The 22,401-nt window shown below is 40.4% G+C and overlaps 1 protein-coding gene across 3 annotated transcripts; it reads right to left on the bottom strand.

Annotated features, from left to right (window-relative positions):
• Positions 1 to 2,430: 2,430 nt before the first annotated feature.
• Positions 2,431 to 20,724, bottom strand: LAMP2 (lysosomal associated membrane protein 2). Of its 3 annotated transcripts, none has more exons than XM_068957473.1 (9): positions 20,454 to 20,648; positions 14,830 to 14,948; positions 14,138 to 14,351; positions 13,300 to 13,461; positions 12,392 to 12,609; positions 11,683 to 11,802; positions 11,340 to 11,418; positions 10,360 to 10,527; positions 2,431 to 3,029 (listed from the first exon to the last, which is right to left on the bottom strand). In XM_068957473.1, the coding sequence occupies exons 1-9, from the start codon at positions 20,533 to 20,535 to the stop codon at positions 2,887 to 2,889; spliced, it is 1,305 nt and encodes a 434-aa protein (XP_068813574.1). In that variant the 5' UTR covers positions 20,536 to 20,648; the 3' UTR covers positions 2,431 to 2,886. The 3 variants fall into 3 exon arrangements, with proteins under 3 accessions (XP_068813574.1, XP_068813573.1, XP_068813575.1); XM_068957472.1 differs by lacking the exon at positions 2,431 to 3,029 and adding an exon at positions 3,613 to 5,732 and having other exon boundaries at positions 20,454 to 20,661; XM_068957474.1 differs by lacking the exon at positions 2,431 to 3,029 and adding an exon at positions 6,671 to 9,078 and having other exon boundaries at positions 20,454 to 20,724.
• Positions 20,725 to 22,401: the final 1,677 nt, after the last annotated feature.

Raw genomic sequence — 22,401 nt, 5'->3', positions numbered from 1 at the left:
GGCAACAGTATCATTCTGCTGGCACAACTTATCTTAAAGGGCACCTTTCAATCAATAGAAAATGAAGACGACACTGCAGTGGTAGCAGCTCTTCCTTTGACATCAGAAAGGAGTTAAAACCACAGATGTTTCCCAGTCTGCCAATTCCTTCAGCTCTTTTAAAACAAGGATCTACACTTTTATTTCTATAGGATTCTGAAAGGAAACAAAAACCTCCATGCTTCAGGCCATGAAATTAACAGCTATCCAGCTGACAACAGGATAAAACTTTATTTGTATCTATTCCACAGCTGCCTATTAGGATTCACGAAGCAGCTGGTACTGTGTGTTAGCAGATACTGGATCTATGCTTTGACCCAATGAGCAAAGACAGATTAACTAACTGGGAAGCAAGTGCATGAGCGATTTAGAAGTGAAAGTTTCAGTTTCCACACCAACACCCAGATGAGGCATGCTGACAGCCTCATTAGAAAAGCTTTGAAAAATTGCATGCATGTCTACTTAAACTAAACAAAACTTCATAAACATCATAGTTAACTTTATTGTTTCATATACATTCTGCTTTCAGCAGATTTGTACAGTCATTTGCAAATTCAGAGAAACGTATACACCATTCTTCATGCTACAACCCTAAAGTGCTGGTTCAATTTTTGACTTCTATTGAAGCCCAAAGTAGTACTTAAATATATATATATTAAATAAATATATATATATATATGCGCATCTAGGAAATTGCCACATTTTACTAAAATAACCTAGCAAAAGTGATGCGAGACACTTTGATCTGGAACCTGAGCATGAAACCATGGATGGAATCCATCTGCTGGCAGCACAGGAGCAACACGCTTTGACAGACAGCGTGATTCAGAAACTGCCAGTCTCAAAATAATCTGCCATTCAGCTCTCTTGCAGAAGAGATCAAACGTTGTGAGAGCAAAGATACAAACACAAAAGACCAAGACAACCGAAACTGAAACACACAATCCAACCCAGCAGCATTAAATTATACTCCCTAAATAAGAGGGCTTGGTTCAAGAGCCCATTTGCAGTACAAAAATCAATCATGTCAGATCCCAGTAAACCTTAGGTTTGGTCACAGTGAGAAAATAATTGAATGCACAGGTATTTCTTTAACATCAAAGCTAACCCTTTAGAAATCTCCCTTCCCCAAATTTAACGCTAAGGTGAATTATTTAAACATCACTGTCGACTATCTCCTTTAGGCACGTGAATTACTGAAGGTGCTCTCCCTGCAGTGTAGATGCAGGCTCAGTGCACAGGGAGATTAAGTGTAGCTCAGCTAAGCACCTGCCGTAGAGGAAACACTTCTCCCACTGCCTGCTACCACTAGCTGTCTGTGGAATTGGCAGCTCTCTCACTATCACATAGATGAAAAGCAGGGCTCGCTTGTTGCGAAAGGCTTTTGCCAAGCTGGATCAAAGAGCTGGAAAGCACAAGAGGCTTCTTTCGTCTTACCAATATGAACCTGTGTAGGAATGAGGCAGAATTCAGCCACAAACAACTAGTTTCTATCTTGCTTTGGTTTAGATACAGAACATAGGATTGCAAAAGGCATGATATTAATAAAGAAAGCAACTTTGAAGAAGTCAGATGCTCTTATTCCTTTGGAAGTCACTTCTCTGTGGTTTTTGTTTTGTTTTGTTTTTTAAGTTTCAGCTTTACGGTCAGCATTTTTCATACTAGAAACTTTGTGCTCTTACACTCTCACTATTGTTTGAGAGAGTCATGATTAGGATATTAAAGGCAGATTAATCCCAGCAAAACAGACTATTTTTACCCCTTGGCCTGCATTCCTAGATCACAGCTTTTCAATGATCCTGTGTAAATCCATGAAAGCTTTCCAGTGGAACTGCAGGAATCTCTTTAAACCATCTGTGCTCTCAGTCAGTCTTTGAGACTCCTCCAAACACTCTTGAGCCTCACAGCATCCATGGACCAGTACTGAAACACTGGTGCAGTTTCTCTTACAGGCACAGAATCAAAGCTGAGACCCACTGAAGCCAGTGAAATTTTCACCCTTCCCTCACTTCACAATCGGATTCAGAACAAAAAGAAAAAACAGTCAAACAAAGTAACACGACATTTCTTTGAGCAGACTGTTGGCTTTTCTGAGTAGTAAAAGTACTCTTAAGACTTATCTTATGGAATAAAGCCATTAAAGACATCATGCTAGTGCAAAGCAATTTCACATACGTTAGCAGTCAAATTCTCCATACTGATGTTAAAACACATTCATTACTCGAAGAATCAAGTGTTCTTCCCATATCATGTTAATGCATTAGTGAGGTCAGGTACTACCTTTACATTCAGAAGGAATAGGAAATTCAGACCGACTCACAGGAACAAGCTGCTAAATGATGAAAGACAACAGCCATAAGCCAACTTCCAACGAGAAGTATGTAAGAGTTTGGTATTCATTTTTTTTAAAGCATGTGCAATCCTCTTCTACATAGCATTCGTACCTTTAATTATGGTTTTAGCTTCAGCATTATCTGAGTTAAGCTGTGCACAGCTAGAAATATTTTCGTATAAAAAGATTAACAATGGAAGTAAAATCTCTTAGATGCATTCTTTAGTCAAAATAATCACATTTCTCAAGCGGACCCACATCAGCTCTACTCAATTCTGTCGTCCCCAAAACACTTACTTCATCCAAAATCATACAGTAGCTTCAAATAATTCTGCAATTCATCTTCAGACTCATGGCATATTATTCTGTTATGATGTGTTTTTTGTTATTTTTCTTTTTTTAATAAACTATGAACTCTTTTTTTTTTTTTATTTTTCTTCTTTTTAAAGGGGGAGAGCAAGGAGTTTGGGAAAAGAAGACCAGGGAGGGTGGCAGTAGAGGTGGAATTAAAGAGATTATACAGACTGATAGCCAGTACGACTTTTTCTTCTTCCAATGATATAAGATATAAAGACAAGAATGATAAGGAAGCCAAGTGCCATGCCCACTGCGATGGGAATAAGAAAGTTGAGGTCAGAATCAGCAAAGCATTCTTCAGCTGCAGAAAGAAGAAAAACAAAAAAAAAGCAAAGGAGAATAAATTAGTAAAGGAAAACTAGCATTAGAAACCAAGTAAAGCAGGGCACAAACAGATGTTTACAGTTTAAAACATATCACTGTATTGCATACAAAGTACACCTGAAGTGCAATCAGTATAGAGCAGAAAACTGATACAGAGATTGACTTCTTCAGACATACACACTACACACAAAATTTATACTAGTAAAACACTTCATTTGTAGAGGAACCTTCACGTCCCTTTAATGTGCAGTCCACCCACATATATTAGACATGTCAAGCCAAAACAGCAGTCGGAGAGCACATCAGCTGAGCACATCAGCTGAGCACATCAGCTGAGCACATCTCACAGAAACGGTAAACTGGCTAAAAAGCAACACAAAAGACAGACTGGTATACTACCGCCTTACCCAAACCCTCAAGTCACCAACATTTCCTTAGGTTTTAGAACTGAAACGACAGACAGCAAATCACGTAACTGAAAGTACACACTTCCTGACACCTACAGAAGACAGTCAAGATATATATGCTGAAAGCACTGAAGTGAAAACACTGAAAGACTCTTTTTGGGTGGGTAACTTTATTTATTTTAATTCAAATACAAGAAAAGGGTTATCAGTTTCAGTTGAGAATTATGCACATCTTATTGAAATCAACAGAGCATATAAAAAAGAAGACACAGCTGTAATGCTACAGGGGTTTTCAACATACAGTTTGGAAAATACACCATTAACGCCTTTCTTATACAAATACTCATGCAAGAATTAGTGTAGACCTTTCCAGGACAAACAACGCTGGGAGCCAGTTTCAAAGTCAATGATACACCTTAAGCAGACATGGAGCAAAGCTTAACATTCTTCCCCCATTCGTAAAGAGAGTGGAGCTCCATCCAGCTGGCGCCAAGATAAAATGTTTTGTAAGACGTGCTTCAGCTCTAGTAAGGGTGTTTGACTTTTGTGCTTTTAAAAAAGCACAGCTTCTTAGAAATTGTTTTTTTTTTGCTTGAGTTCTTACTAGAACAGAATAACTGTCATGCACACATTCAATGCTATGTTAACATTATCAGCTATTGCTTTAAGTACATACTTAAACCATTTGAGCCTCTAACTGAATTGGCCTTAGCTATGGGGAATTTACTGTTTGATTTAGCTCAGACGCAGCCTGGTAAATGCTTACCACTACCTTTTCATTAAAGGCTATATTAGGCCATTGGTCAGTTAAGAGGAAGGAAAACAAGACTATACAGAAGTTTAACACCTGAAAATACTAAACACCTGAAAATACTAGACTCCGGCAGTCTGAAGGCACCTACTGTCAAGCTGAGCAACACTTGGGAGAAAGAAGAAAGGAAACATGTACCTTATACAGTGAGCTATTTCAAAATAGTCTTACTAAAATCTGAAAAATATTCAAGCAGTTTTGCTTGAATTGCATTTTACTTTTAGTCAGCGTTGGTCACTAAAGATCAACATATACTAATTCATTACTGTATGATGGATAATGGGTCATTTATATTTAACAAGGATGCAAAGCAAGCAGAAACAGAAATTCCCTTTTCATCTTCTTTAAAGGAAGAAGATTGCTGTACTATGTATGGCACTGTTACAAGAAATTTCCAGACTAAAAAGGGTAAAGTTTAGTACCAGGAAGGTTCCATCCTTTACCTCTCTCAAGTTGGCCCCTCTGTTGTTGGCACACCTCTATCCATATATCACTACTGAGCACTGGTTAGAAGTTTCAGAGGTGTGTCTTCAAATGGAGAACCTGATAAATGCACGTCATGACAAACGGAATTCATGTTCAGGCCAGCAGGAGTAAGGGCCAAATTCTTTAGACTTATTTGATTGAAAGACTATCAGTTCCAAATAACCTGGAAATTTGGCCCCAAGATTTTTAGCCCCAATATAAAAGCCATCTTCCCTTCGAACTCCGATCGTGAGATGCAACTAGTATCAGAAATACCACGTTTTTACTAGTATCTGCTCTACAAGAGAGAACATTCTGGTAAATTTAAAAAAAAAAAGTGAAATGCATCCATTAACTGAAAAAAATTTCTCTCAAGGTCTACTAGCATGGCATCTTTAAGCTAAAAAGACCAGAAGTCTGGGTATCTTAGAGCACAGCTTTAAAATTTAGCAAACTGTATATAAGGCACAGTCAATAATCAAAACAAACTGCAGTGTATGATTGATTATGTACGTTAATATTCAACACCCACAAACACACACAATATTGGTTAAGTGCTATTCCCACAGACGGAAACAAAACTATTTATTCACATAATGCCACTATGCATCCTCAATATTCTAAAATTCAAAGTGTAGTACTCTGGAAGAATTGCCATCTTAATTTATCAATTGATTATTAACCAGAACATGTTCAATGCAAGTTGTTAGGTTCAAATATAAACCACGACGTTAAAGCCTGCATCACTTCTTAACCAGGTGCTAGTTTTAAGAAAGAGTTTGCCTGACTCAGCATGCAAGTTGCTGATCTGTGTTTTGAGTTCATTTTCCTTAATAAAGTAAAACTTTCCCATTTTAAAACTGCTCATATCCAGCATTACGGTGTTTCTTGTGGCCAAAAAAGTAAGCCATTAGTACTAGGACAACTAATCCTCCCAAAGCTGCTCCTACTGCTATAGGTACAATGAAGTTGTCCACCTCTGGGCTGCAGTCTTCCGCTAAATGGAAAAAGGGTAAGTTTGAAAAAGAAATCCATTTAAATAGAAATATTTAATACTACAATCTCCCTCTAATTACTTAAAAACAGTTATGTCTTTCACCAACAGGACAGTCATCTATAAAACCTTGTCCTCCTCCCCCTCCCCAAAACACAATAGCAACGTTCCACCTTCCCAAGCATCGTAACTAACAGACTCATTATTCCATGATAGCTCTTGTTGAGGAGTAGGGATTAGCATATTAATGTAAATTTATCCTTATTGTACTAGATTGCACTTGTTCCTCCTGTCATGAGACCTACAGACCGCACAGGACACACAACAGACCAACAAGAGGTATGGCAAAGGGAAGGCTAGCGTCTCTTAGAACAGAAACAAGCACTGTGATAGTTCTGTTAGCAGATGAGATGGCAGCGCAGGGAGGACCTACACAACTTCTACCTTGGAGGATGAAACTACTAACCAGCTCTCAATAGGCTCCCTAAAGCTTTCCCATTCTTCCTAAAGGAGGACTGATGTCACTTTCCAGGAGGACTGCAGGAAGATAAACTAACTATTCACAGCTGTAATCCAGTTTGTAACCTGGCTAGGAAAACAATCAGTCATAAAAACATCTTGCAGGGATGAAGCTACAACTGACTAAAACTTTATAAGCAGCTTTCTAATGGTGAATGAGTGTATAGTATCTCAATTAGTTCCCAAGCTGTCTTCTGCTAGTGGATTGTAGCCAAGTGCATTTCAGCCTGCTGCAAAACAAAGCCTTAAGACCCAGGCAACAGAGGACTCTTCAAGGACCACCTTCACAAGTTAGGTAACAGAATCTCAGATATAGGCTGATTAACGTTGACCTTACTCATTTAGTTTATTTTCTAAAAATAAACAAATAAAGACAATACAAGATGTCTGTTTTCAAAACAGTTTAAAAAAATGTGAACAAGTTTCCTTAAGAAATAGAACAATCTTTATTGTTTAGAGCACATGTTGAGCAGGTTGACAATTCCCTATGGAACAATACATACAGGAAAACTAGTGGTTTTATAACAATAGGCAGTCATGTCAAACTCAGATGTTTTTTGAACCAGTTATCTGCACATCAATCTAGGAGTACTTTCGTCTCTGAACAAATGTACTTATAAGTGAAGATTAAGTTGCAAGTTTTTTTTTTTTTTTTTTTTTTTTTTTTTTTTTTTTTACACAAAGGTACATTTAGTTGTGTTGAGTTTCAGGAGAGTTTGCACCAATCTTGTATTCTGTCACTTGGAAACTGTGCACAGTTCAAGAATTCATATGGTCAAAGGAATACAGCTGCAGTAATTACTCCCTTTCTATAACAGAAATGCACAGGTAACTGGTGCCTTTAAACATCAGTCATTAAAATGCTAAAAGAAAACCCTGTACGAACTTCTGCACTTAAGGATAGTTTAATATGAAAGTCTTTAGAACCATTTTTTTCCCAATTAAAATTGAAAGTGTTGAAGCCTTTTCCAAGATTAAATTTATAGCAGCTTCCCCAGTTTCATTAAAATTAATTTCAGTAACTGATGCAAAATTCAAGCTGCAGACCACACGCTACAGTAAGCATTATCCACCCATTCTTGCTTCCTTAACCAGTGTCAAGATTAAACTGCTTTTACAAAAAAAAAAAAAAACCCTTATTACTGAAAGAACAAAAGTATATCTTATGATTTGCATACAAACATGCCACAGACATCTGTACAACCCTAGAAAACACTAATAAAACATTAAACCAGCATTGATGCAGGCTAAACTCATTCTAAATTGGGGGGAAGGATGAAGTTATCTTCATTTAATGAGTAGCTTATGCAGCTCATGTTATGACATATGCAAGAGTCACACTTATCTTTTAGAAGAGACCTTTTTCCTCCCATGCAGTAAGAACTATATGTTACAGCATACGGAGGCCAGAAGAGAGTTGTGCAGCAAGGGTTAGTGTCTACAGAGCTGCAGTTTAAGAACAGTCCAGTTGCACTGCATTTTTTAAGCTAACTATCCTTTCCACACAGCAAGGGAAAAATAGGTGTAGGGGATCTGTCTCAGACTTGCTTGGCTTTTGCATTCTTAATAGCAGCATTAATAAATGCCACACAGCAAATAAATCAAACACAAATACATTGAACATTCAGAATGCCAATGGTGGACAGTTATAATGTGAATTTTGATTAGCAGAGAACCATTCAAGATGGAGATTTAAAGACAGCTCAAGTTGCAGCAACTTATACTGGCTCATTAAATGAAAGCATCTTTAAATAATCATCATTCAAAGCAACAAGACAGACCACTTCTGTGCAAAGTGTGATATAAAGTTAAGTGCACTTTAAAGTTCTGGAACATTTAAAAAGATTATTCCCTTTGAACTGATGCCAGCAAAAAGCCTGCTTTAGTTCAGTAGAACTCTGCTACAATTTTGTATCTTAGGGGATTGCCAGGCTAAAATAAGTGAGAAAGAATTCAGCACCTAACAGTATTTTTGTTTTTGAAAACATTTGGGAACTGTGCTGAAGTCTTCCAATTTATCCACTGTTTGGCAAATACAGATCATCTATTTCGTTTGTACGGCCAGGGCTTGGAATGGTTCCTGAAACCACCAAGGCAGGAGTAAACTACTCAAGCTTCATCAAATTTAAGTAGGTTACTGCTGCCACTTCATAAGACCAGTTAATCATCAGCCTGAAGTTTAGTTCTACAAAAAACAAAGTTGTTATTGGGCATCGTACAATCCTTGTTAAATACTACATGAGTCACAGTGACTAATGCTGTCAACTTAACCCACAATTATGACAACAACTAAGGAATGCAAAGGAGAGAAGCAAGTACAAATTCTATGCAATTTTAGGAGCTGCCCAAAGCATATCAGTTTAGAATGTGTTCTTGTTTCAAAATACAATTTGTAAAAAGTAGAAGTAAACACCCCAAACACTTGAGTTTTTGCAAAATAAAACCCTTAGGCTAGTAATTTATTCAATAGTGCTATCAGACATCTTCAAAACAGCTATGAAACCCATGTCGTCTTCTCGGGGCAGGAAAACTAAAAACACAGTTCTGCTTCATCTGACAAAAACATTCTTTGTTTCCCAACTCCAATTAGCTGTGGCTAGTATTTACTCATAAGTTTTTTTTTTGTTTGGACTTCAAAACTTGCACTTGCTTCATTTAGAGTGAAATCAGAACAGTGATCATATTCAGATTCACAAAGTTTGATATCCAGCATAACTTTTTCTTCTGCCAATTATGTAAGCAATCACTATAATGACAATCAAGCCAGCAAGTGCAGCACCAACTACAATTGGGATTAGAATGGTGTCATCATCCAGCGAACACTCCTGGGCTGTAGATGAGAAAAAGGTTGCAACAAGGAATAAATACAGACAGAATGTTTGCCAAGTGTGGTATTAAAAAAAACCCTATTTTCCTTAATATGAAGATGCTCAAAACCAAGTATTACCACATCTGTACAGTAAGAGAAAAAGAACTGTAAAGGTTCCATGGGTACTTCTGGTGTGTATTAAGCATTATAGTCACCTGGAACATTTGATGAACTACAGTAAGCTAAAGGTGTTATGCTGGTATATGAGCTTTCATATGCACAAAATCTGTACAGGACAACAGAGAAGGCATTCTTCTACTTTTAGGACAGAATGAGGTTGATCTATTTCATGTTTAAGGGAAGTTTGGCGCTTTTTACTGATTAATAAAAAAGTGACACAGATCTGGTATCAAGAAGCTAACTGCAACGGAGGTAAGTTACAGACAGATGAAATCACTATACCTGGAAGGAGGAGAAAGAAGCTAGCTGCAACTTGAACTACACAGTAAAATATTTCTTTAGGAACTATTATAATAAATATTGTTTATCGTGCATACATTAGGAGAGTCCACTTATCTCTTTCTCTCTCAAAAGAGGTTCAAAAATCTGCACCCAGACTATTTGTCTACAAATTCATCTAATCCAAGACTATGCTGACAGTATTATTACAAAGCATAAAGACTGCGTTATACTAATGGCTAACCATGAAGTCATTTAAGCCATTCCAGTTTTCCCCAAACAAGGTCAGGATAGTACAATACACACACACTTTAGGATTAGTCTTTGATCCTGGACGTTCAAGTTTGTTTCTGGAAGTAGCTCTGTCAGTTCATTTTACCCAACACTCCTATTCCTTAGGCTTACAGGTTAAACAAACAAACAAAAAACCCAAACAAAACAACCCACCCTAATGGTGTTATCAAAGTGCATTTCTGCTGAAGTCTTGTCCCATTTTCTTACATACTCAAACTACAAAAAGGTATGCGTCAGGAAGATGTCAGAACTTCTGACCCATTTTGCCAAACAACACTTAAGTTCTTGTTCAGTATCTCTAACTCCTTCACGTTTCATGAAGGAGAACCTACGTATCTGGCAGACATTTCTTTAAAATGAGAAGAAATCTGACAGTTTTCCCTCGAACTTGAACGTCAGTCTCAGAAGTTCATTAAATTCCATGTAAAAATGGAAACAAGGACAATGCTTAAAAAAAAAAAAGTGCTTACGCCCAGTCTGTTAGGAGTTTTTTTAGCAAGTAAGAATTCTTTAGTAGACTATACTACAGCTTGATAGGTTTACTCTTACCTGTAGAGAATTTATTTTCCTTCACGAGGAATGGCTGAATCCTTAGATTAAAAGTATGTATTTGAAGATCTTCATTAATTTCAAGAGTTTGCTCTTTTCGGCACATATAGGAACTACCAAGGGAAGCATCCCACTTGCTGAAATTGTTGTTATCTGCACTTAAAATGACTAAACAAAGGGAAAACAATTAACACGGAAATTTGGATACCCACTTATAAGGTCAGAGACACACTAATACACTCATAAGGCTAAAGAGCTGAATCTAGAGAGTCACTTTTCAACACTGGCTACTCTGAAATACAAGGTAGCCTGACAAGGTAGTCACCTGCCTAACCGTAAGAAATCAGGCACTAAAGTTTTTATAATGCTTATCACTAACCTAACCTCTACAGGGACACGACATTAGCCTTCCTTGTACCTCCACTCACCCAAACACTGCAGAGGCGTGAGCATTTTAGTTTTAGCACCCTTTTAATCGCGGCAGTTACGATAAACACAGCTTAGAGGGAAAAAAAGCATACTTTCTGATTTAGAAAAAAGAATGCTTCAGCTATTAGAAGGAACACTTTTCCCTGTCAGGATTAAGTGGAAGCGATGGGAAGATAAAGCAGCATCTTCAGGCAAAGGAAATAACAGCTGGTTTACAAAACAAAAGTTCAGAGTTGGCACAACTATATTCCACACCCCAGAAACTTACGCTACTGAAAATTATAACAAAAAAGCCCTCTTAACTTATGTATCTTAATCATCACGCAAGCATAAGAAACTCTGTTGGCAGGAAGCTTCAGAAAGAATGATCCTACACCGCTGTTTAAAGTAACTCTTGTAGCCATTTCTGCTACTTCCGTTTATACTGGCCTAAAGTCCTAGAGTAGTAAGTCAAAGTAGGCTTAAACAGCATAAAAAAGAGTCAGAAGTATCTGCTACTATAGACACAGAATAAAAGGCCATACTTGGATAAGGCAGATATCATTTCTTACCAGAACCATTCATATGGTTGAGCACTGTAACATTCACCTCTTTCAGATAAAATCTTCGTACATTTGCACTTGCGTTCTTCTGTTTAATAAGCAAGAACCACTGTCAGTACGCAATTCTGCATTTTGCAATTTAACTTTGAGAACACAGGCTTTCCAGAGGCAAGCACATTTACCAGTCTTATGTTTCTCAAAATTTTTTCCCAAGGGCAGTCAGTTAGCCACTTTTACTTCCAGTATATGAACAACCAGTCACTAGCAAGCTACAGAAGGGTTTTAGCATGAATGCTCGTCATACAATGCCATTAAATTGGAAACTTTATTTAAAGTGAAAGAAGTTACTTACTACAACAAAGGTGAAATCAATGAATCTGCTATTTCCATCATTCAATCTCAGAGTAGCTGCTGTGTTACCACAGGTGCCATCAGCACTAGTTGTCTTCGGATTGATGTTGATCAGAAGAGGCTGAAATACAGAGATAACCGAACTGCTTTGTTGTGGTGTCATTAGCAAACCAGTATGTTAGTCCGTAGCAGGCTTGGGCTAGAAGAGCTTGTCACGAACAAGGTAACAGTAGGAAGACTGAGTCTGGTTATTGGCTAACTAAGGCTACTTGAGTTATCTTTAAAAGCTGATAATAGTGAGGCAAACAAATTGCTCAGCAAAGTCTCACCACCACTTATTTAAAAAAAAAGTAATAATAAATAAATCAATCACAGATCAGGGCTATTATTTTTACACACCTACCTACTAAAAGAGCTTAGCTCTGGCTCCCTCTGCAGGGAAAGACAGTATCTGCAGGGCCCAACAGCCTTAAGAGCTAAGAAAATTCCAGGCTTTTAATCATGTTAGAGGTATTTCCAGTAATTAGTTATGCTGAATCCAGAAAAGGTTTGGAAGCAAAACACTATGCCACATAACTACTTTGATGTCAGAGAAGTGACATGCACAATACTAAGAAGCACTTCTGGACAGTCAGCAACGCAGGAGGCAAACATCTTGCACTCACAAACTACAGCAACCTTTCTATTCTTCTAAAACTTGAGAGTTTTACCTTGTCTTGGGACACATTCAGCTGCAGCCCCACAGTAGCCAGAAGGCAGGTTTTATTTCCACTTTTAAGAGAATAGTTCCCTGTGTCTGGATTCTCCACAGGTTTGGGAGCAGTGGTTGGAGCAGGTGATAAAGTGGTAGTTGATGCAGTAGTTATGTTGGCGACAGTAGGCAGAACAGTAGGTGAAGAAGTAGGTGCATCAGCATCACACCTAGACTCTGAACAGAAGAAATTTTAACAACCATTTCACTGCTGAGATTTTATTAAAAAAAAGTCTTATGATTGAGAAGTTCCGTTTAATATAGAAATTCTGCACCGTCATGACCTTTAACTTACGTAGCACATATACTAGTTATTTCTGATGCACAGAAGTGAAGCATATGGATAAAGATAGCTTGAAGGGGTTATAAGTGTGATGAACATTTGCTGTAGACTAAGTAAACAGTCCTATTAAAGCTATATGTAGCAGGATGGTGCGTTAGCCTCTCTTGATTCGCAGGAGATTGAGCTGAGAGCTTACGCAGCAGATTCTGGACTATTTAAAGGTAGAAGCAGAGAGTCTACCTCTGAAGACAGAGAGCAATCAGTTAAAAACCTTGAAGCTCAACTGCTCTATTTGGCGATAGTAATCCTGATGGGCTGTCTTTTAATACTCCGATTAGTAGAATGCACGCTATATTAGACTACTGCCTTGACTTGGGAAACGGTCTAAACAACTACACACTACTAAACCTGTTCCATTACCCCATTTTTCAGGAACAAGGCAAGACATACCAGAGGATATTTATACCAGTATTATTCACCATAATTGGCAAATCTTAAATAGTGGTAGATTTTCTATTATGGGACTTTGTATTGCACCTTAGTGCAAGAAGCAAAACAACTCATTCACAGTTTGAAATACTCACCGTTTTTTCCAATTGTGCCATTCTGAACAAAAGCCTGCAGAGTGAGGTTCCAGAAGAACTGTGTTACGTTTTCTCCTTCAATAGAGTCAGTATTATGACACACAAAGACATTATTCAGTTGAACTGGATGCATAGTATCCTTTACAACAATGGTAATTGGACCTACAAATAAGCACAAACATTTAATTGGCATTTAAAATGCTTCATGACCTGCAAGAATATTAATAAGGTAGTGTTACATTTTCAATAATTCCACAAAGCACAGAATTAGAAAAAATTAATTCATGGGAATTAAGTTTAACAACCCTTATCCCTCTTTAGTGTTTTATCTATGTATCTCGTCCTGAAGTGCTAAGTAATGCCAAGAAATTAAAGCCTCAAGAACTAGATAAGTCATTAGAAAACTAGATAAGTCATTAGAAAAGAGAAACATTTTAGTTAACTTTTTTTCTTAAAGAAAAAAGGTTATTAGTAGTAGGATGTCCATTAGTACACAAAAAGCCTAGAACTTTACTGTTTTGCTAAAAGCCATGGAAGGTAAGGTAGCGCACACTAAAATGAGTCTTCAAGATGCCTGTTATCTACTACCAGCGCCTCACCAACCTCCTCCTTCCATTGCACTTAAAGGCATTATTAAGAGTCAGAGAAGCTAACTAGTCTGTATTCTCATCCAGCAGGCAAGTACAACGAGCAACAGTTGTGCAGTATACGGCACAGAAGTAATCAGATGCTCTATTAATGCTTTAGATGTTAAAAAATCCAAGTACAGTAGGGTACATTAGATACGACACTTCTAGCAGAGACTGTTTTGTAAGTGGGACCCTGCACTGAATATTACCTTTTCTTTTAGCATCAGGAAACACCACAGTATCATTGGTGTTGTAGGTAAATGTGATGAAGTCTGCCTGGTAAGTTTCATTAGTTTTTGTAAAGTTAACGCTCCAAGAGTGACCTTCTCCAAACTGTACTGCCAGAAGTGCAGCTTGTGTGTCGTTACCGCAGATGCTTCCATCGTGTGTCACATTGGATGACAAACTCAAGGTTGCATTTTTCTAGAAGAAAAGGTCAGTTTTAGATATTTTCAAACAGCAGTTCTTCCCCATGACAGTATTATAAGCCTGCTAGAGTTAGATGGAAACTTGCACAAGATTAGCTCCGTATTTTAGATTACCCTACCAAATTATGAAAAAGGCTACCTGACACCTGACTCGGAAAGCAGCCATATCAGATTCAAGTACAAAACTATAAATCAAACTTGGTTGTAAACCTTAACCGTGCTGAGCTGTAATTAACCCTTACTGTTTGGGATAAGAACACTACTACACCGATAAACAAAACATACTAAATTTGACAAGTACGCCATCTAAATAAGTGAACCGATAATTTCTTAAGCTTTACTTTAAAAAGAACGTTTATGAATACTCTTAACAACTGACTTAGTCAAAATCAATAAACTAGGTACCAGAGCGTACTTAAAGTTTTACCCAAGACTGAACCAGTTCTGAACAGAGGCTAGTTCCAAATACTTACATAATCACTGCTGTTTGTTTCATATTTTATCAAGAACTCCATCATCCATTGTGCATATAAGCATGTATCATTAGAGGCATCCTTCACATCTACTTCCACAGCATAGGACTGGAGAAAACCTGTAAGATACGATTATTTGCTGTTAAGACATTGATTTTACTTCATTTTGTTGAACTGTTTCTGAGGATAGTTCATTACAAAGTAGTGGACAGAGTACATTTCAGGACTGGATTCCATTTGCCAGACACTGAAAGAACTGCTAGATTTCTAACAAATATTAAAACTGGGACGCACACAATGAACTGTTATCAAGACTTGACAAAACTTCAGAAAAGGATGTTTTGCAGTCTCCTTACCTGATGGAAGACTAACAGTTTAAGAGAACGCTAGCTTTCCAGCGTCCTGAAACTGCATCAGCTGAACTGTATGAATACTGCAACATGTAAACAAAGTAGTGCTTGTAGAATAAGAGCCCCCATGTTATTTCATCTGTTTCATCAAGCAGCATGACTCAAGATGACCTCTAAAGGACAAGATCTGCGAGTCTTCATTGTGCTTCCACAGCTTCTGGCCTGAAGGACACTTATGCTAAATTCACTCTAAGTTTTTAAGAGAGCTTCTTACAGGTGTTGGATTTTTAACCTAGTCTGACTCTCAAAGGAGGCATTTTCCCATAGCGAGCTTTCATTTGCTTGTTATCCGACATTTCCAGCCTGCCACATTTCCCTAGAACAGATAAATCTCGAACTAATGTTAATCAGGATTTATCAGCCTGCCTTCCTTAAACATACGGTCACCATGATCATGCAGTTCTCTCCCACAGACCATCTAAGTTCCTCCATCCCCAACATACGCAAGTCAAGGTACTTCACATTTTGCTTCATGTTTTGCCTTGGCACTAAGGATCTTCTCCCTGCCACATACAGGTTTTCTCCTCTACCAGCAGTAAAGGCAGTTCAGCATGCAAGACAGCTGGCTGTAACCATCTCCTGCTACAGTCTGCCATTGTTTATGCTCTTTTGAATTAAAAGGACTGTCAAAATTGAGAGGCTTTAACTGCCATACCTTCTATAAGAAGTATCCAAGGCAGAGCTTGAGAAATTTGACAGTGCTAACTCTGAAGCATGTGAAATAGCGCCTGATACCGCACTAGTGATTTATCAGTGTTATCACCCTAATGAAACTACTATCTGTTGAAAGAATTTTTAAGGCCAAGGACAAGGCAGGAAGTTAAGGTTCTGGTTTGGTTTATCTTGAGCTTGAAGCAATAAACAACGAGCTTTAGTTTCAGTGGTGGCAGTGAATACATTACTCCACCTAACCAAGCACCTATACTAGGTAATGTCACATCAGTGTCACGTTGAGAAAGAGGCCATACTCTATCCCCTTGGAGCAGGTCCCCGTTACATAAATTGCTGCCTGCCCTCAGTTATCTATGTTTTGTTAGAAGAAAATTCACACAGGCCATTTCAAAATAACTCATTAAATGAGATACCGAAAGAGCGGAAAGGGCTGTAAAAAATTGTTGTGGCTAATAGTCATACTTGACAGGTTTTTCAGCCTCCTAACATGGACTCCTGCATCAGAAACAGAAGCAACCTTCCCATTTGTCCCATCCTTGCTCATTCATAGAGGAAAAAGAACCACAACATTGGGCTCTGTTCTGCCAACAAGCTTGTTTCCTTTAGCCCGCACTGACTGCCTATTTTGCTAAATTCTTGCTTATTTACTGATCAGTCAGTTGATAACAAATCGGTGCACAGAGACTGCTGGTCTTGAACTTAAGGCGATGGCAAGGTGCCTCCCTTAAGTATTACCAGGGGATACATCAGAACTTCAGATTACTGTTTACAGAAACACAGTCTGTAATAGCTCATCTGCATCCTCTGCTATCAGATAAAGCTATTTTGACAGCACCACGACTGTTTAGCATTATCGCTTCAGCATGAGGGAAGTTTACAGATGCTAGTTGAAAGTATTAGCATTACTTCCTTCCAGTAGGAAAGCACAAAATGCTGTTGCTTGAACTTGAAGCAAGATCTTAGAGTATATGCGAAACTAAAGCAACAAGGACAGCTTAAACACTGCAGAATTATACAAAGCTCTCACAACAGACAAACTGTGTCAGAAGGACAAAGCATCATTCTGACACTGAAACTGAAGCAGATGTTTCGCATCACACATGACTTCTCCATATATCTACTTTAAACTATCATTCCTTCAGACCATCAGTTTTGAATAAAGACAATTTGAAAGAACTGAAATCATCTACTCTCTCAGGACATATTCCAAATTTCTAGAGGTTCCTACTTATATATAACCTCTAGAGGCTCCTACCAAACAGAAGCAGCATTGAGATTTGAGGAGATGGTGAAAGAAGCCCTTCAAAAAGCACCTGATTCCTACCCGCTGTGCATGGCTGCCAAAGGTGATAGGTAACAGCATACTGGATGCATGTAAAACCTGCCCGGCACAAAGTACGCGGAGGAGGTAGCAAGTCAGAGAAGGAGAGCTTCTTTCTGCTCAGACTTTTGAGGTTTGCAACTCATGGGAAAGGATGGCTGCACGGAAACAACAGACATGAAAATTCAGTTCGGTCCTTACTCCTAAAAATATGTGAGGCTACTATGCATTTCAGCATACGTTCCCTCCTGCAATAGTCTGCCTGACCGGTCTAGCTGATCCATTAAAACCTGCAGATCTTTCTACAGAACTAGAGACTTTTTCTCCACTTCATGCCTTCGCAGGTGCTCACTCCTAACTAACTGGAGAACCTCATACTTAAACTAGAGAAGTGACTGAAGAAAAGGAGAATACAATCCAGTAAAGCAAAAGATTGTTCTGAATGTTATTTACACCCTCCATAGGGCATGCTGCTTCTCAAGGTTTTGAATTATTTACTCACCTCCATCATCTAATCACTGAATAAAATTCTGACTCTGGGCAGAGAGAAATTCTGCTCACTTCATCCCTTCAGGCTGACAGTGAACAAGTGGAAAAGACAGTGATAAGAATTACTAAACGCTCCAGGACTCATGAGATTTCTGAATAGTAGGAAAAAAAGAATACAGGAGCATATATCAAGAACAGCTATGTAGCTGAAGACCCCTGTTTACATTAATTTCTAGGCAGCAGAAGATTCTGTTAAAACTTCCACAGTGGCTGTAACGCCCCGTAAGGCAATACCTACAAAGGGAAATCCCTCAGCTAGCAGAATTAGAGACAAAAGTAGTACATCTACCCACAAAGTAAGGCAGTAAACACTAAAGATTGCTTGCACATTCACAAACCACCGGTTTGTTATGCCTTTTTAGGAGAATTTTTGTTTGTACAGAGTTCTATGGTGCACTAGAAGATACCAGCTTTGCAATTTACTACTGCAAAGCACACAAACTTACTGCCAAGAAGTAGCTTAGAGCTCCAGCAACATTAAATAAAAGCTCATTTTTTAGTTAAAGAGTTATTTATTACTGCACCTGTGTACCAGTTCTGTATTACCATCCATTCTCATTTCAGAAGAAACTGGGCCAGGCCTTAAGTTTCTGGAAACCACTGCAACCTAGCCAGCATAGCCATGGTACTTCAATATAAACACACCATGTCACACGGCATGTTAAAAGACTATTGACTGAGCCAAAAGATAAGTATATTTAGAAGTAATTATTTTACCACAATTTGAAAAGCAGTATAAAACTAGCAGGAGCAACTTTACTAACTTGTTTTGTAATACTGCAATTTCTTGGCTTCTCAATGCTGTTTTACATATTAGGAAAGTCCCTTCCACCCTCATTAAAAAAAAAGATATGAAAAAAGACATAAATTGAGCTCTGAAACTATTTTTGCTATTAATTAGTAGGTGAGAGCAAAAGGAAGAAAGCTTATTTACTATGAGTAACTGAAAACATCCTAAGAAGAAGTATCAAGTTAACTACTACTCAGACTGTTTTCCTTACAGAGAAAGTAGCTTGCAATAACTTCTCCAAAAGGGATACTTCAGCACAGGTGGTGGTAGATGGCAGCAGTAAAGACTGAAGAAATGCTACAGTTAGCAAGCGCATACAGTAGACTTGACCAACACAGATAATCCCAACAGACATACAGCACCTTACACGCCCTGACCTGCTTAACAGTGAGTAACTGTAATTTTTGCCAGTACAGCTTTATTCCAGCTGCCAAAAGATGCACCTTCCCTATAAGAGATCTGATCTACTTTTAAGTAACTAGTTAGAAGATGTCCTCAAAAGCCACAGACACAAACGTGACAAGCATCTAACACAGTTGGCAGGAAGTGCTAGCATAGCAGAGGACTACGTTCAGTTAACTGCTAAATTTGTAATATAGAATTTGCAGGACAGGGGCATTCTCTTCATGAAACCTGAAGATCAGACAGCCTCCTTGCATGCTTTGCTCACGTAACAGTGCTGCAGACAGTAAAACATGATTAATAAAATTAGGGATTGCATTTATCAGAAGCAGATTAGCCTGGCTTTTTGCAACCTCTAGTCAGTCTACCTCTTTATAGAAGGAGCGTCTTTGGATATAAAGGTACACAAGGTTTGTGTGTGTGGTTTTTTTTTTGTTAAAAAAAAAAAAACCCACTACTTTCTCACCCTTACTATACCAAAGGCATCTACAAATGCAAAAGGAGTGCTATGGTATAATACTGCTACTTAATGCAACAGCAAACAGTGGCAAAAGTTGGCATTTAAGTATAAGGCTTTATAATGGAACAAAGAGAGTATTAACAAAAATACAGAGTGAACTGAGGGGCAGACAAGTCCATTCTCAAAGCCATGACCTGAAAGGACAACGTTACTCTGCAAAGTGCTCGTCACGCTTTGAGAACGCTTTATAAGGGAGAACCCCCTGAATTCATCCCAAACCTCACTTAAATACATAAACATATATAACTCATCTCTTCAGAGATAAAAACGCGTTACTAGCACTTGCTTGACTCCTACTTGAGTTTTCTTTTTTAAGGGGAACAAGAGTTATTCCAACACGCTCTATATCGCGTGAGAGTATGACCGTTGGTCTCCCCAGCTCCAAACGCGCCTCGGTTGCCGCTGGGAGCCGACCGGGAGGGCTCAGGAAGGCGGCAGCGGCCTGCGGGCTGACAGCGGCAGCGCCGAGCGCAGGGAGCCGGTCGGCGGCCTCGCCTGCGCCCTCGCCCGCCAAGGCCGCCGGGGCCCGGGCGCTCGCCGCCGGCTGCTCACCCACAGCGAGCAGCGGGGCCTTCGCTGCGCCGCAGAGAAGCGCCAGCCCCGACTCTCCCTCTGCGGGTGACGGCGCAGCCGGCAGAGCAGCCCCGGGCGGCGGCGGCGGCCGGAGGGGGGGGGGGGAGGGGGCGAACGTCGCCGCCGCCGGGGAGGGGCCGCGGGCAGCCCCAGGCGCCCCCGCGCGCTCGGCCGTTGCCCGAGGCCGCGTCACGTGCCCGACGCGGGGGGTGGGGGGGGAGGAGGGGGCACGCGCCAGCCGCCGCGGGGACAACAACCGCCCCCCGCCCGCGCGCGCGCGCGGCCCAACGGCCCTGGCGCGCGGGCCCGTCGCCCCCTCAGCTCAGCTCAGCTCAGCCGCGCCCGCCCGCAGGCCCCGCGCCCGCAGGCCTCGGCGCGCCCCCTCACCGGCGGTGCCGAGCAGCAGCAGGAGGCAGGCGGAGCAGCGCGGCAGGCGGAGCGGCCCCCGCGGCGACCAGCGCGGCTCCATGCTCCCGGCGGCGGCAGGCGGAGGGGTTGCGTGAGGCGGCGAGGGGAGAGCGGCGGGGAGGGGGGGATGCCTAGAAGCGGGCGGGCGCGGCAAAAGCGTCGCCGTCGGTCATGTGAGGGGATGGGCGGGGCTGTTTGCGCTCCGCCAATCGCCGCGCCCGCCCGGCTCGATTCCATGGCTCTCGGGCGAGGCGCGCGCCGCGCCTCCTCGGGCGGGCGGCGGGGGGGGGGGGGGGTTTGGGTCCGGGTGTTGCCTCAGGGGCTGGGGGCCATTTTCCTGCCACACGCCGGGTGGCAGCGCGGTGCCCGGCCGATCCCCCTGTAAGACCCTATTTCCACTTCGTATAGCTCTACTCTTTAATTTGTGTCAGCTTGGACTCGGGTTTTCCTTGAAAAAGGCCTGCTCTTGGCTAAATCTCCTTTTTTTCTTTTTTCTCCTTTTCTCTCTCTTTTTTTTCCCTGCTCTTCTTCTATTTCTCCATCCCTTCTCTCCTTCTCATCATATTTGAACCTTTTCCATGAGTAAGGCTGAGGGAAAACAAGTTTTGCATCCAATAAACAAAAATCTGCTGACCTTTCTTTCCTTGGGTGAACTCTAGCATTTCCATGTTGTGCAACAGGGACTTGGCAAGGAGGGGCCCTCTGAGCCAGAGACGCGGTGTTTCCTGTTCCTCTGACCGTCCGCTGCAGACTTCACAGTGCTGAAGATTTCTGGTGTGAACATGCTCAGAAGGGGCTTTGAAGATTTCAGTGGCCGAGCTCCTCTCAGATTTCGTCATCTTTCACCATTGTTGAACAAGAGAGAATCCAGCAAGAGTTAGGGGCACAGAAATACGTTATAAGAGGAAAGCTTGAAAGACTTTTTAAACACAGAAATGCCATCTCTGGCTCAGAACGCCCCTGACCGGCCTATTGTTCAAAGCTGGCATTGTGTAACAAAGAAGTAGCGCTATATATTTACTCTCTTCTTATAGTCTTCCCTGCATGTCCACTATTGGCTACTGCAGAAACAGGTTATGAGGCATTTACTTTGACCTCATACAGCCGTTCTGAAGTTAACTGGGCTCTTTTTAGGTTAAGAAGAAAAAGCTGAGAGAAGATACACTAAGAAAAAATTATACTTTTAATATAGAGACTTCCACTGGAAAAAAAATAAAGGAATAAACTATTTTCCATGTTTACAATAAATAGGATGGGAGAGAAATGGGCTAAAATGACAACAAATATTTACGTTAGATAGTGGGGAAGGACTAGTAGAGCTTTGCACTAGATTCGCATGCCAGATTGTGTTTTTTTAAAAAACAGGTTAGACAAACTTCCTTCAGGAAATTATTCTGTTGTAGGGCAGAGGTGGACTTAGATAGTCTCCCAATGTCCCTGCCCGCTCTAATCTCTGTGATTCTGTTATCCATCATTTCACATTACCCAGGGCTAATCAGAGATTATACCACACCTTTGCAGAAGTAGGCCCATTCTCTGCCCCTTCCTAGCTCTTCTTGTGTGTGAGCAGAATTCACATGTACCGTGCCTACTAAATGACTGGCTAGAAATCTTTCCAGTAATTGCTTCTGTTAAGGAGGGTGGAGTTTGGCATTAGCAGCAAGAACTGGGAGGCTTTGCTGCATTTGCACTAATGCCTAAGTGCAAGACAGAAAGAAGAAGGCAGGAGAAAGAAGCTGCCAGATGCAAGTGCAGGAGAAAACACACGATAGGGTAGATGGGAAGGGGAAGAAGACAAGAGTGGACATGAAACCTGGTGAATCTGAGACTGGATGGAGATATAAAATCAGCTGGAAGTTGAATTGAAGGTTGGAGGGTATTGATCAGAAACAGACACAAAGGTTGTCTTGGCACAGAAACCATGGTT

The sequence above is a fragment of the Struthio camelus genome, chromosome 11, assembly GCF_040807025.1.
Source record: "Struthio camelus isolate bStrCam1 chromosome 11, bStrCam1.hap1, whole genome shotgun sequence".
NCBI lineage: Eukaryota > Metazoa > Chordata > Aves > Struthioniformes > Struthionidae > Struthio > Struthio camelus.
Note: the sequence above shows the minus strand (reverse complement) of the source record. Positions and strands in the feature narration are given on the sequence as shown.

Excerpts from the sequence above, each read along its gene's own strand:
- LAMP2 (XM_068957472.1), bottom strand. The coding sequence starts at position 20,535 with ATGGAGCCGCGCTGGTCGCCGCGGGGGCCGCTCCGCCTGCCGCGCTGC. Across the intron at positions 14,352-14,829 it reads AAACAAACAGCAGTGATTAT|AAAAATGCAACCTTGAGTTT; the intron begins GTAAGTATTTGG and ends CTTTTCTTCTAG. Across the intron at positions 10,528-11,339 it reads CAACCATATGAATGGTTCTG|TCATTTTAAGTGCAGATAAC; the intron begins GTAAGAAATGAT and ends CCCTTTGTTTAG.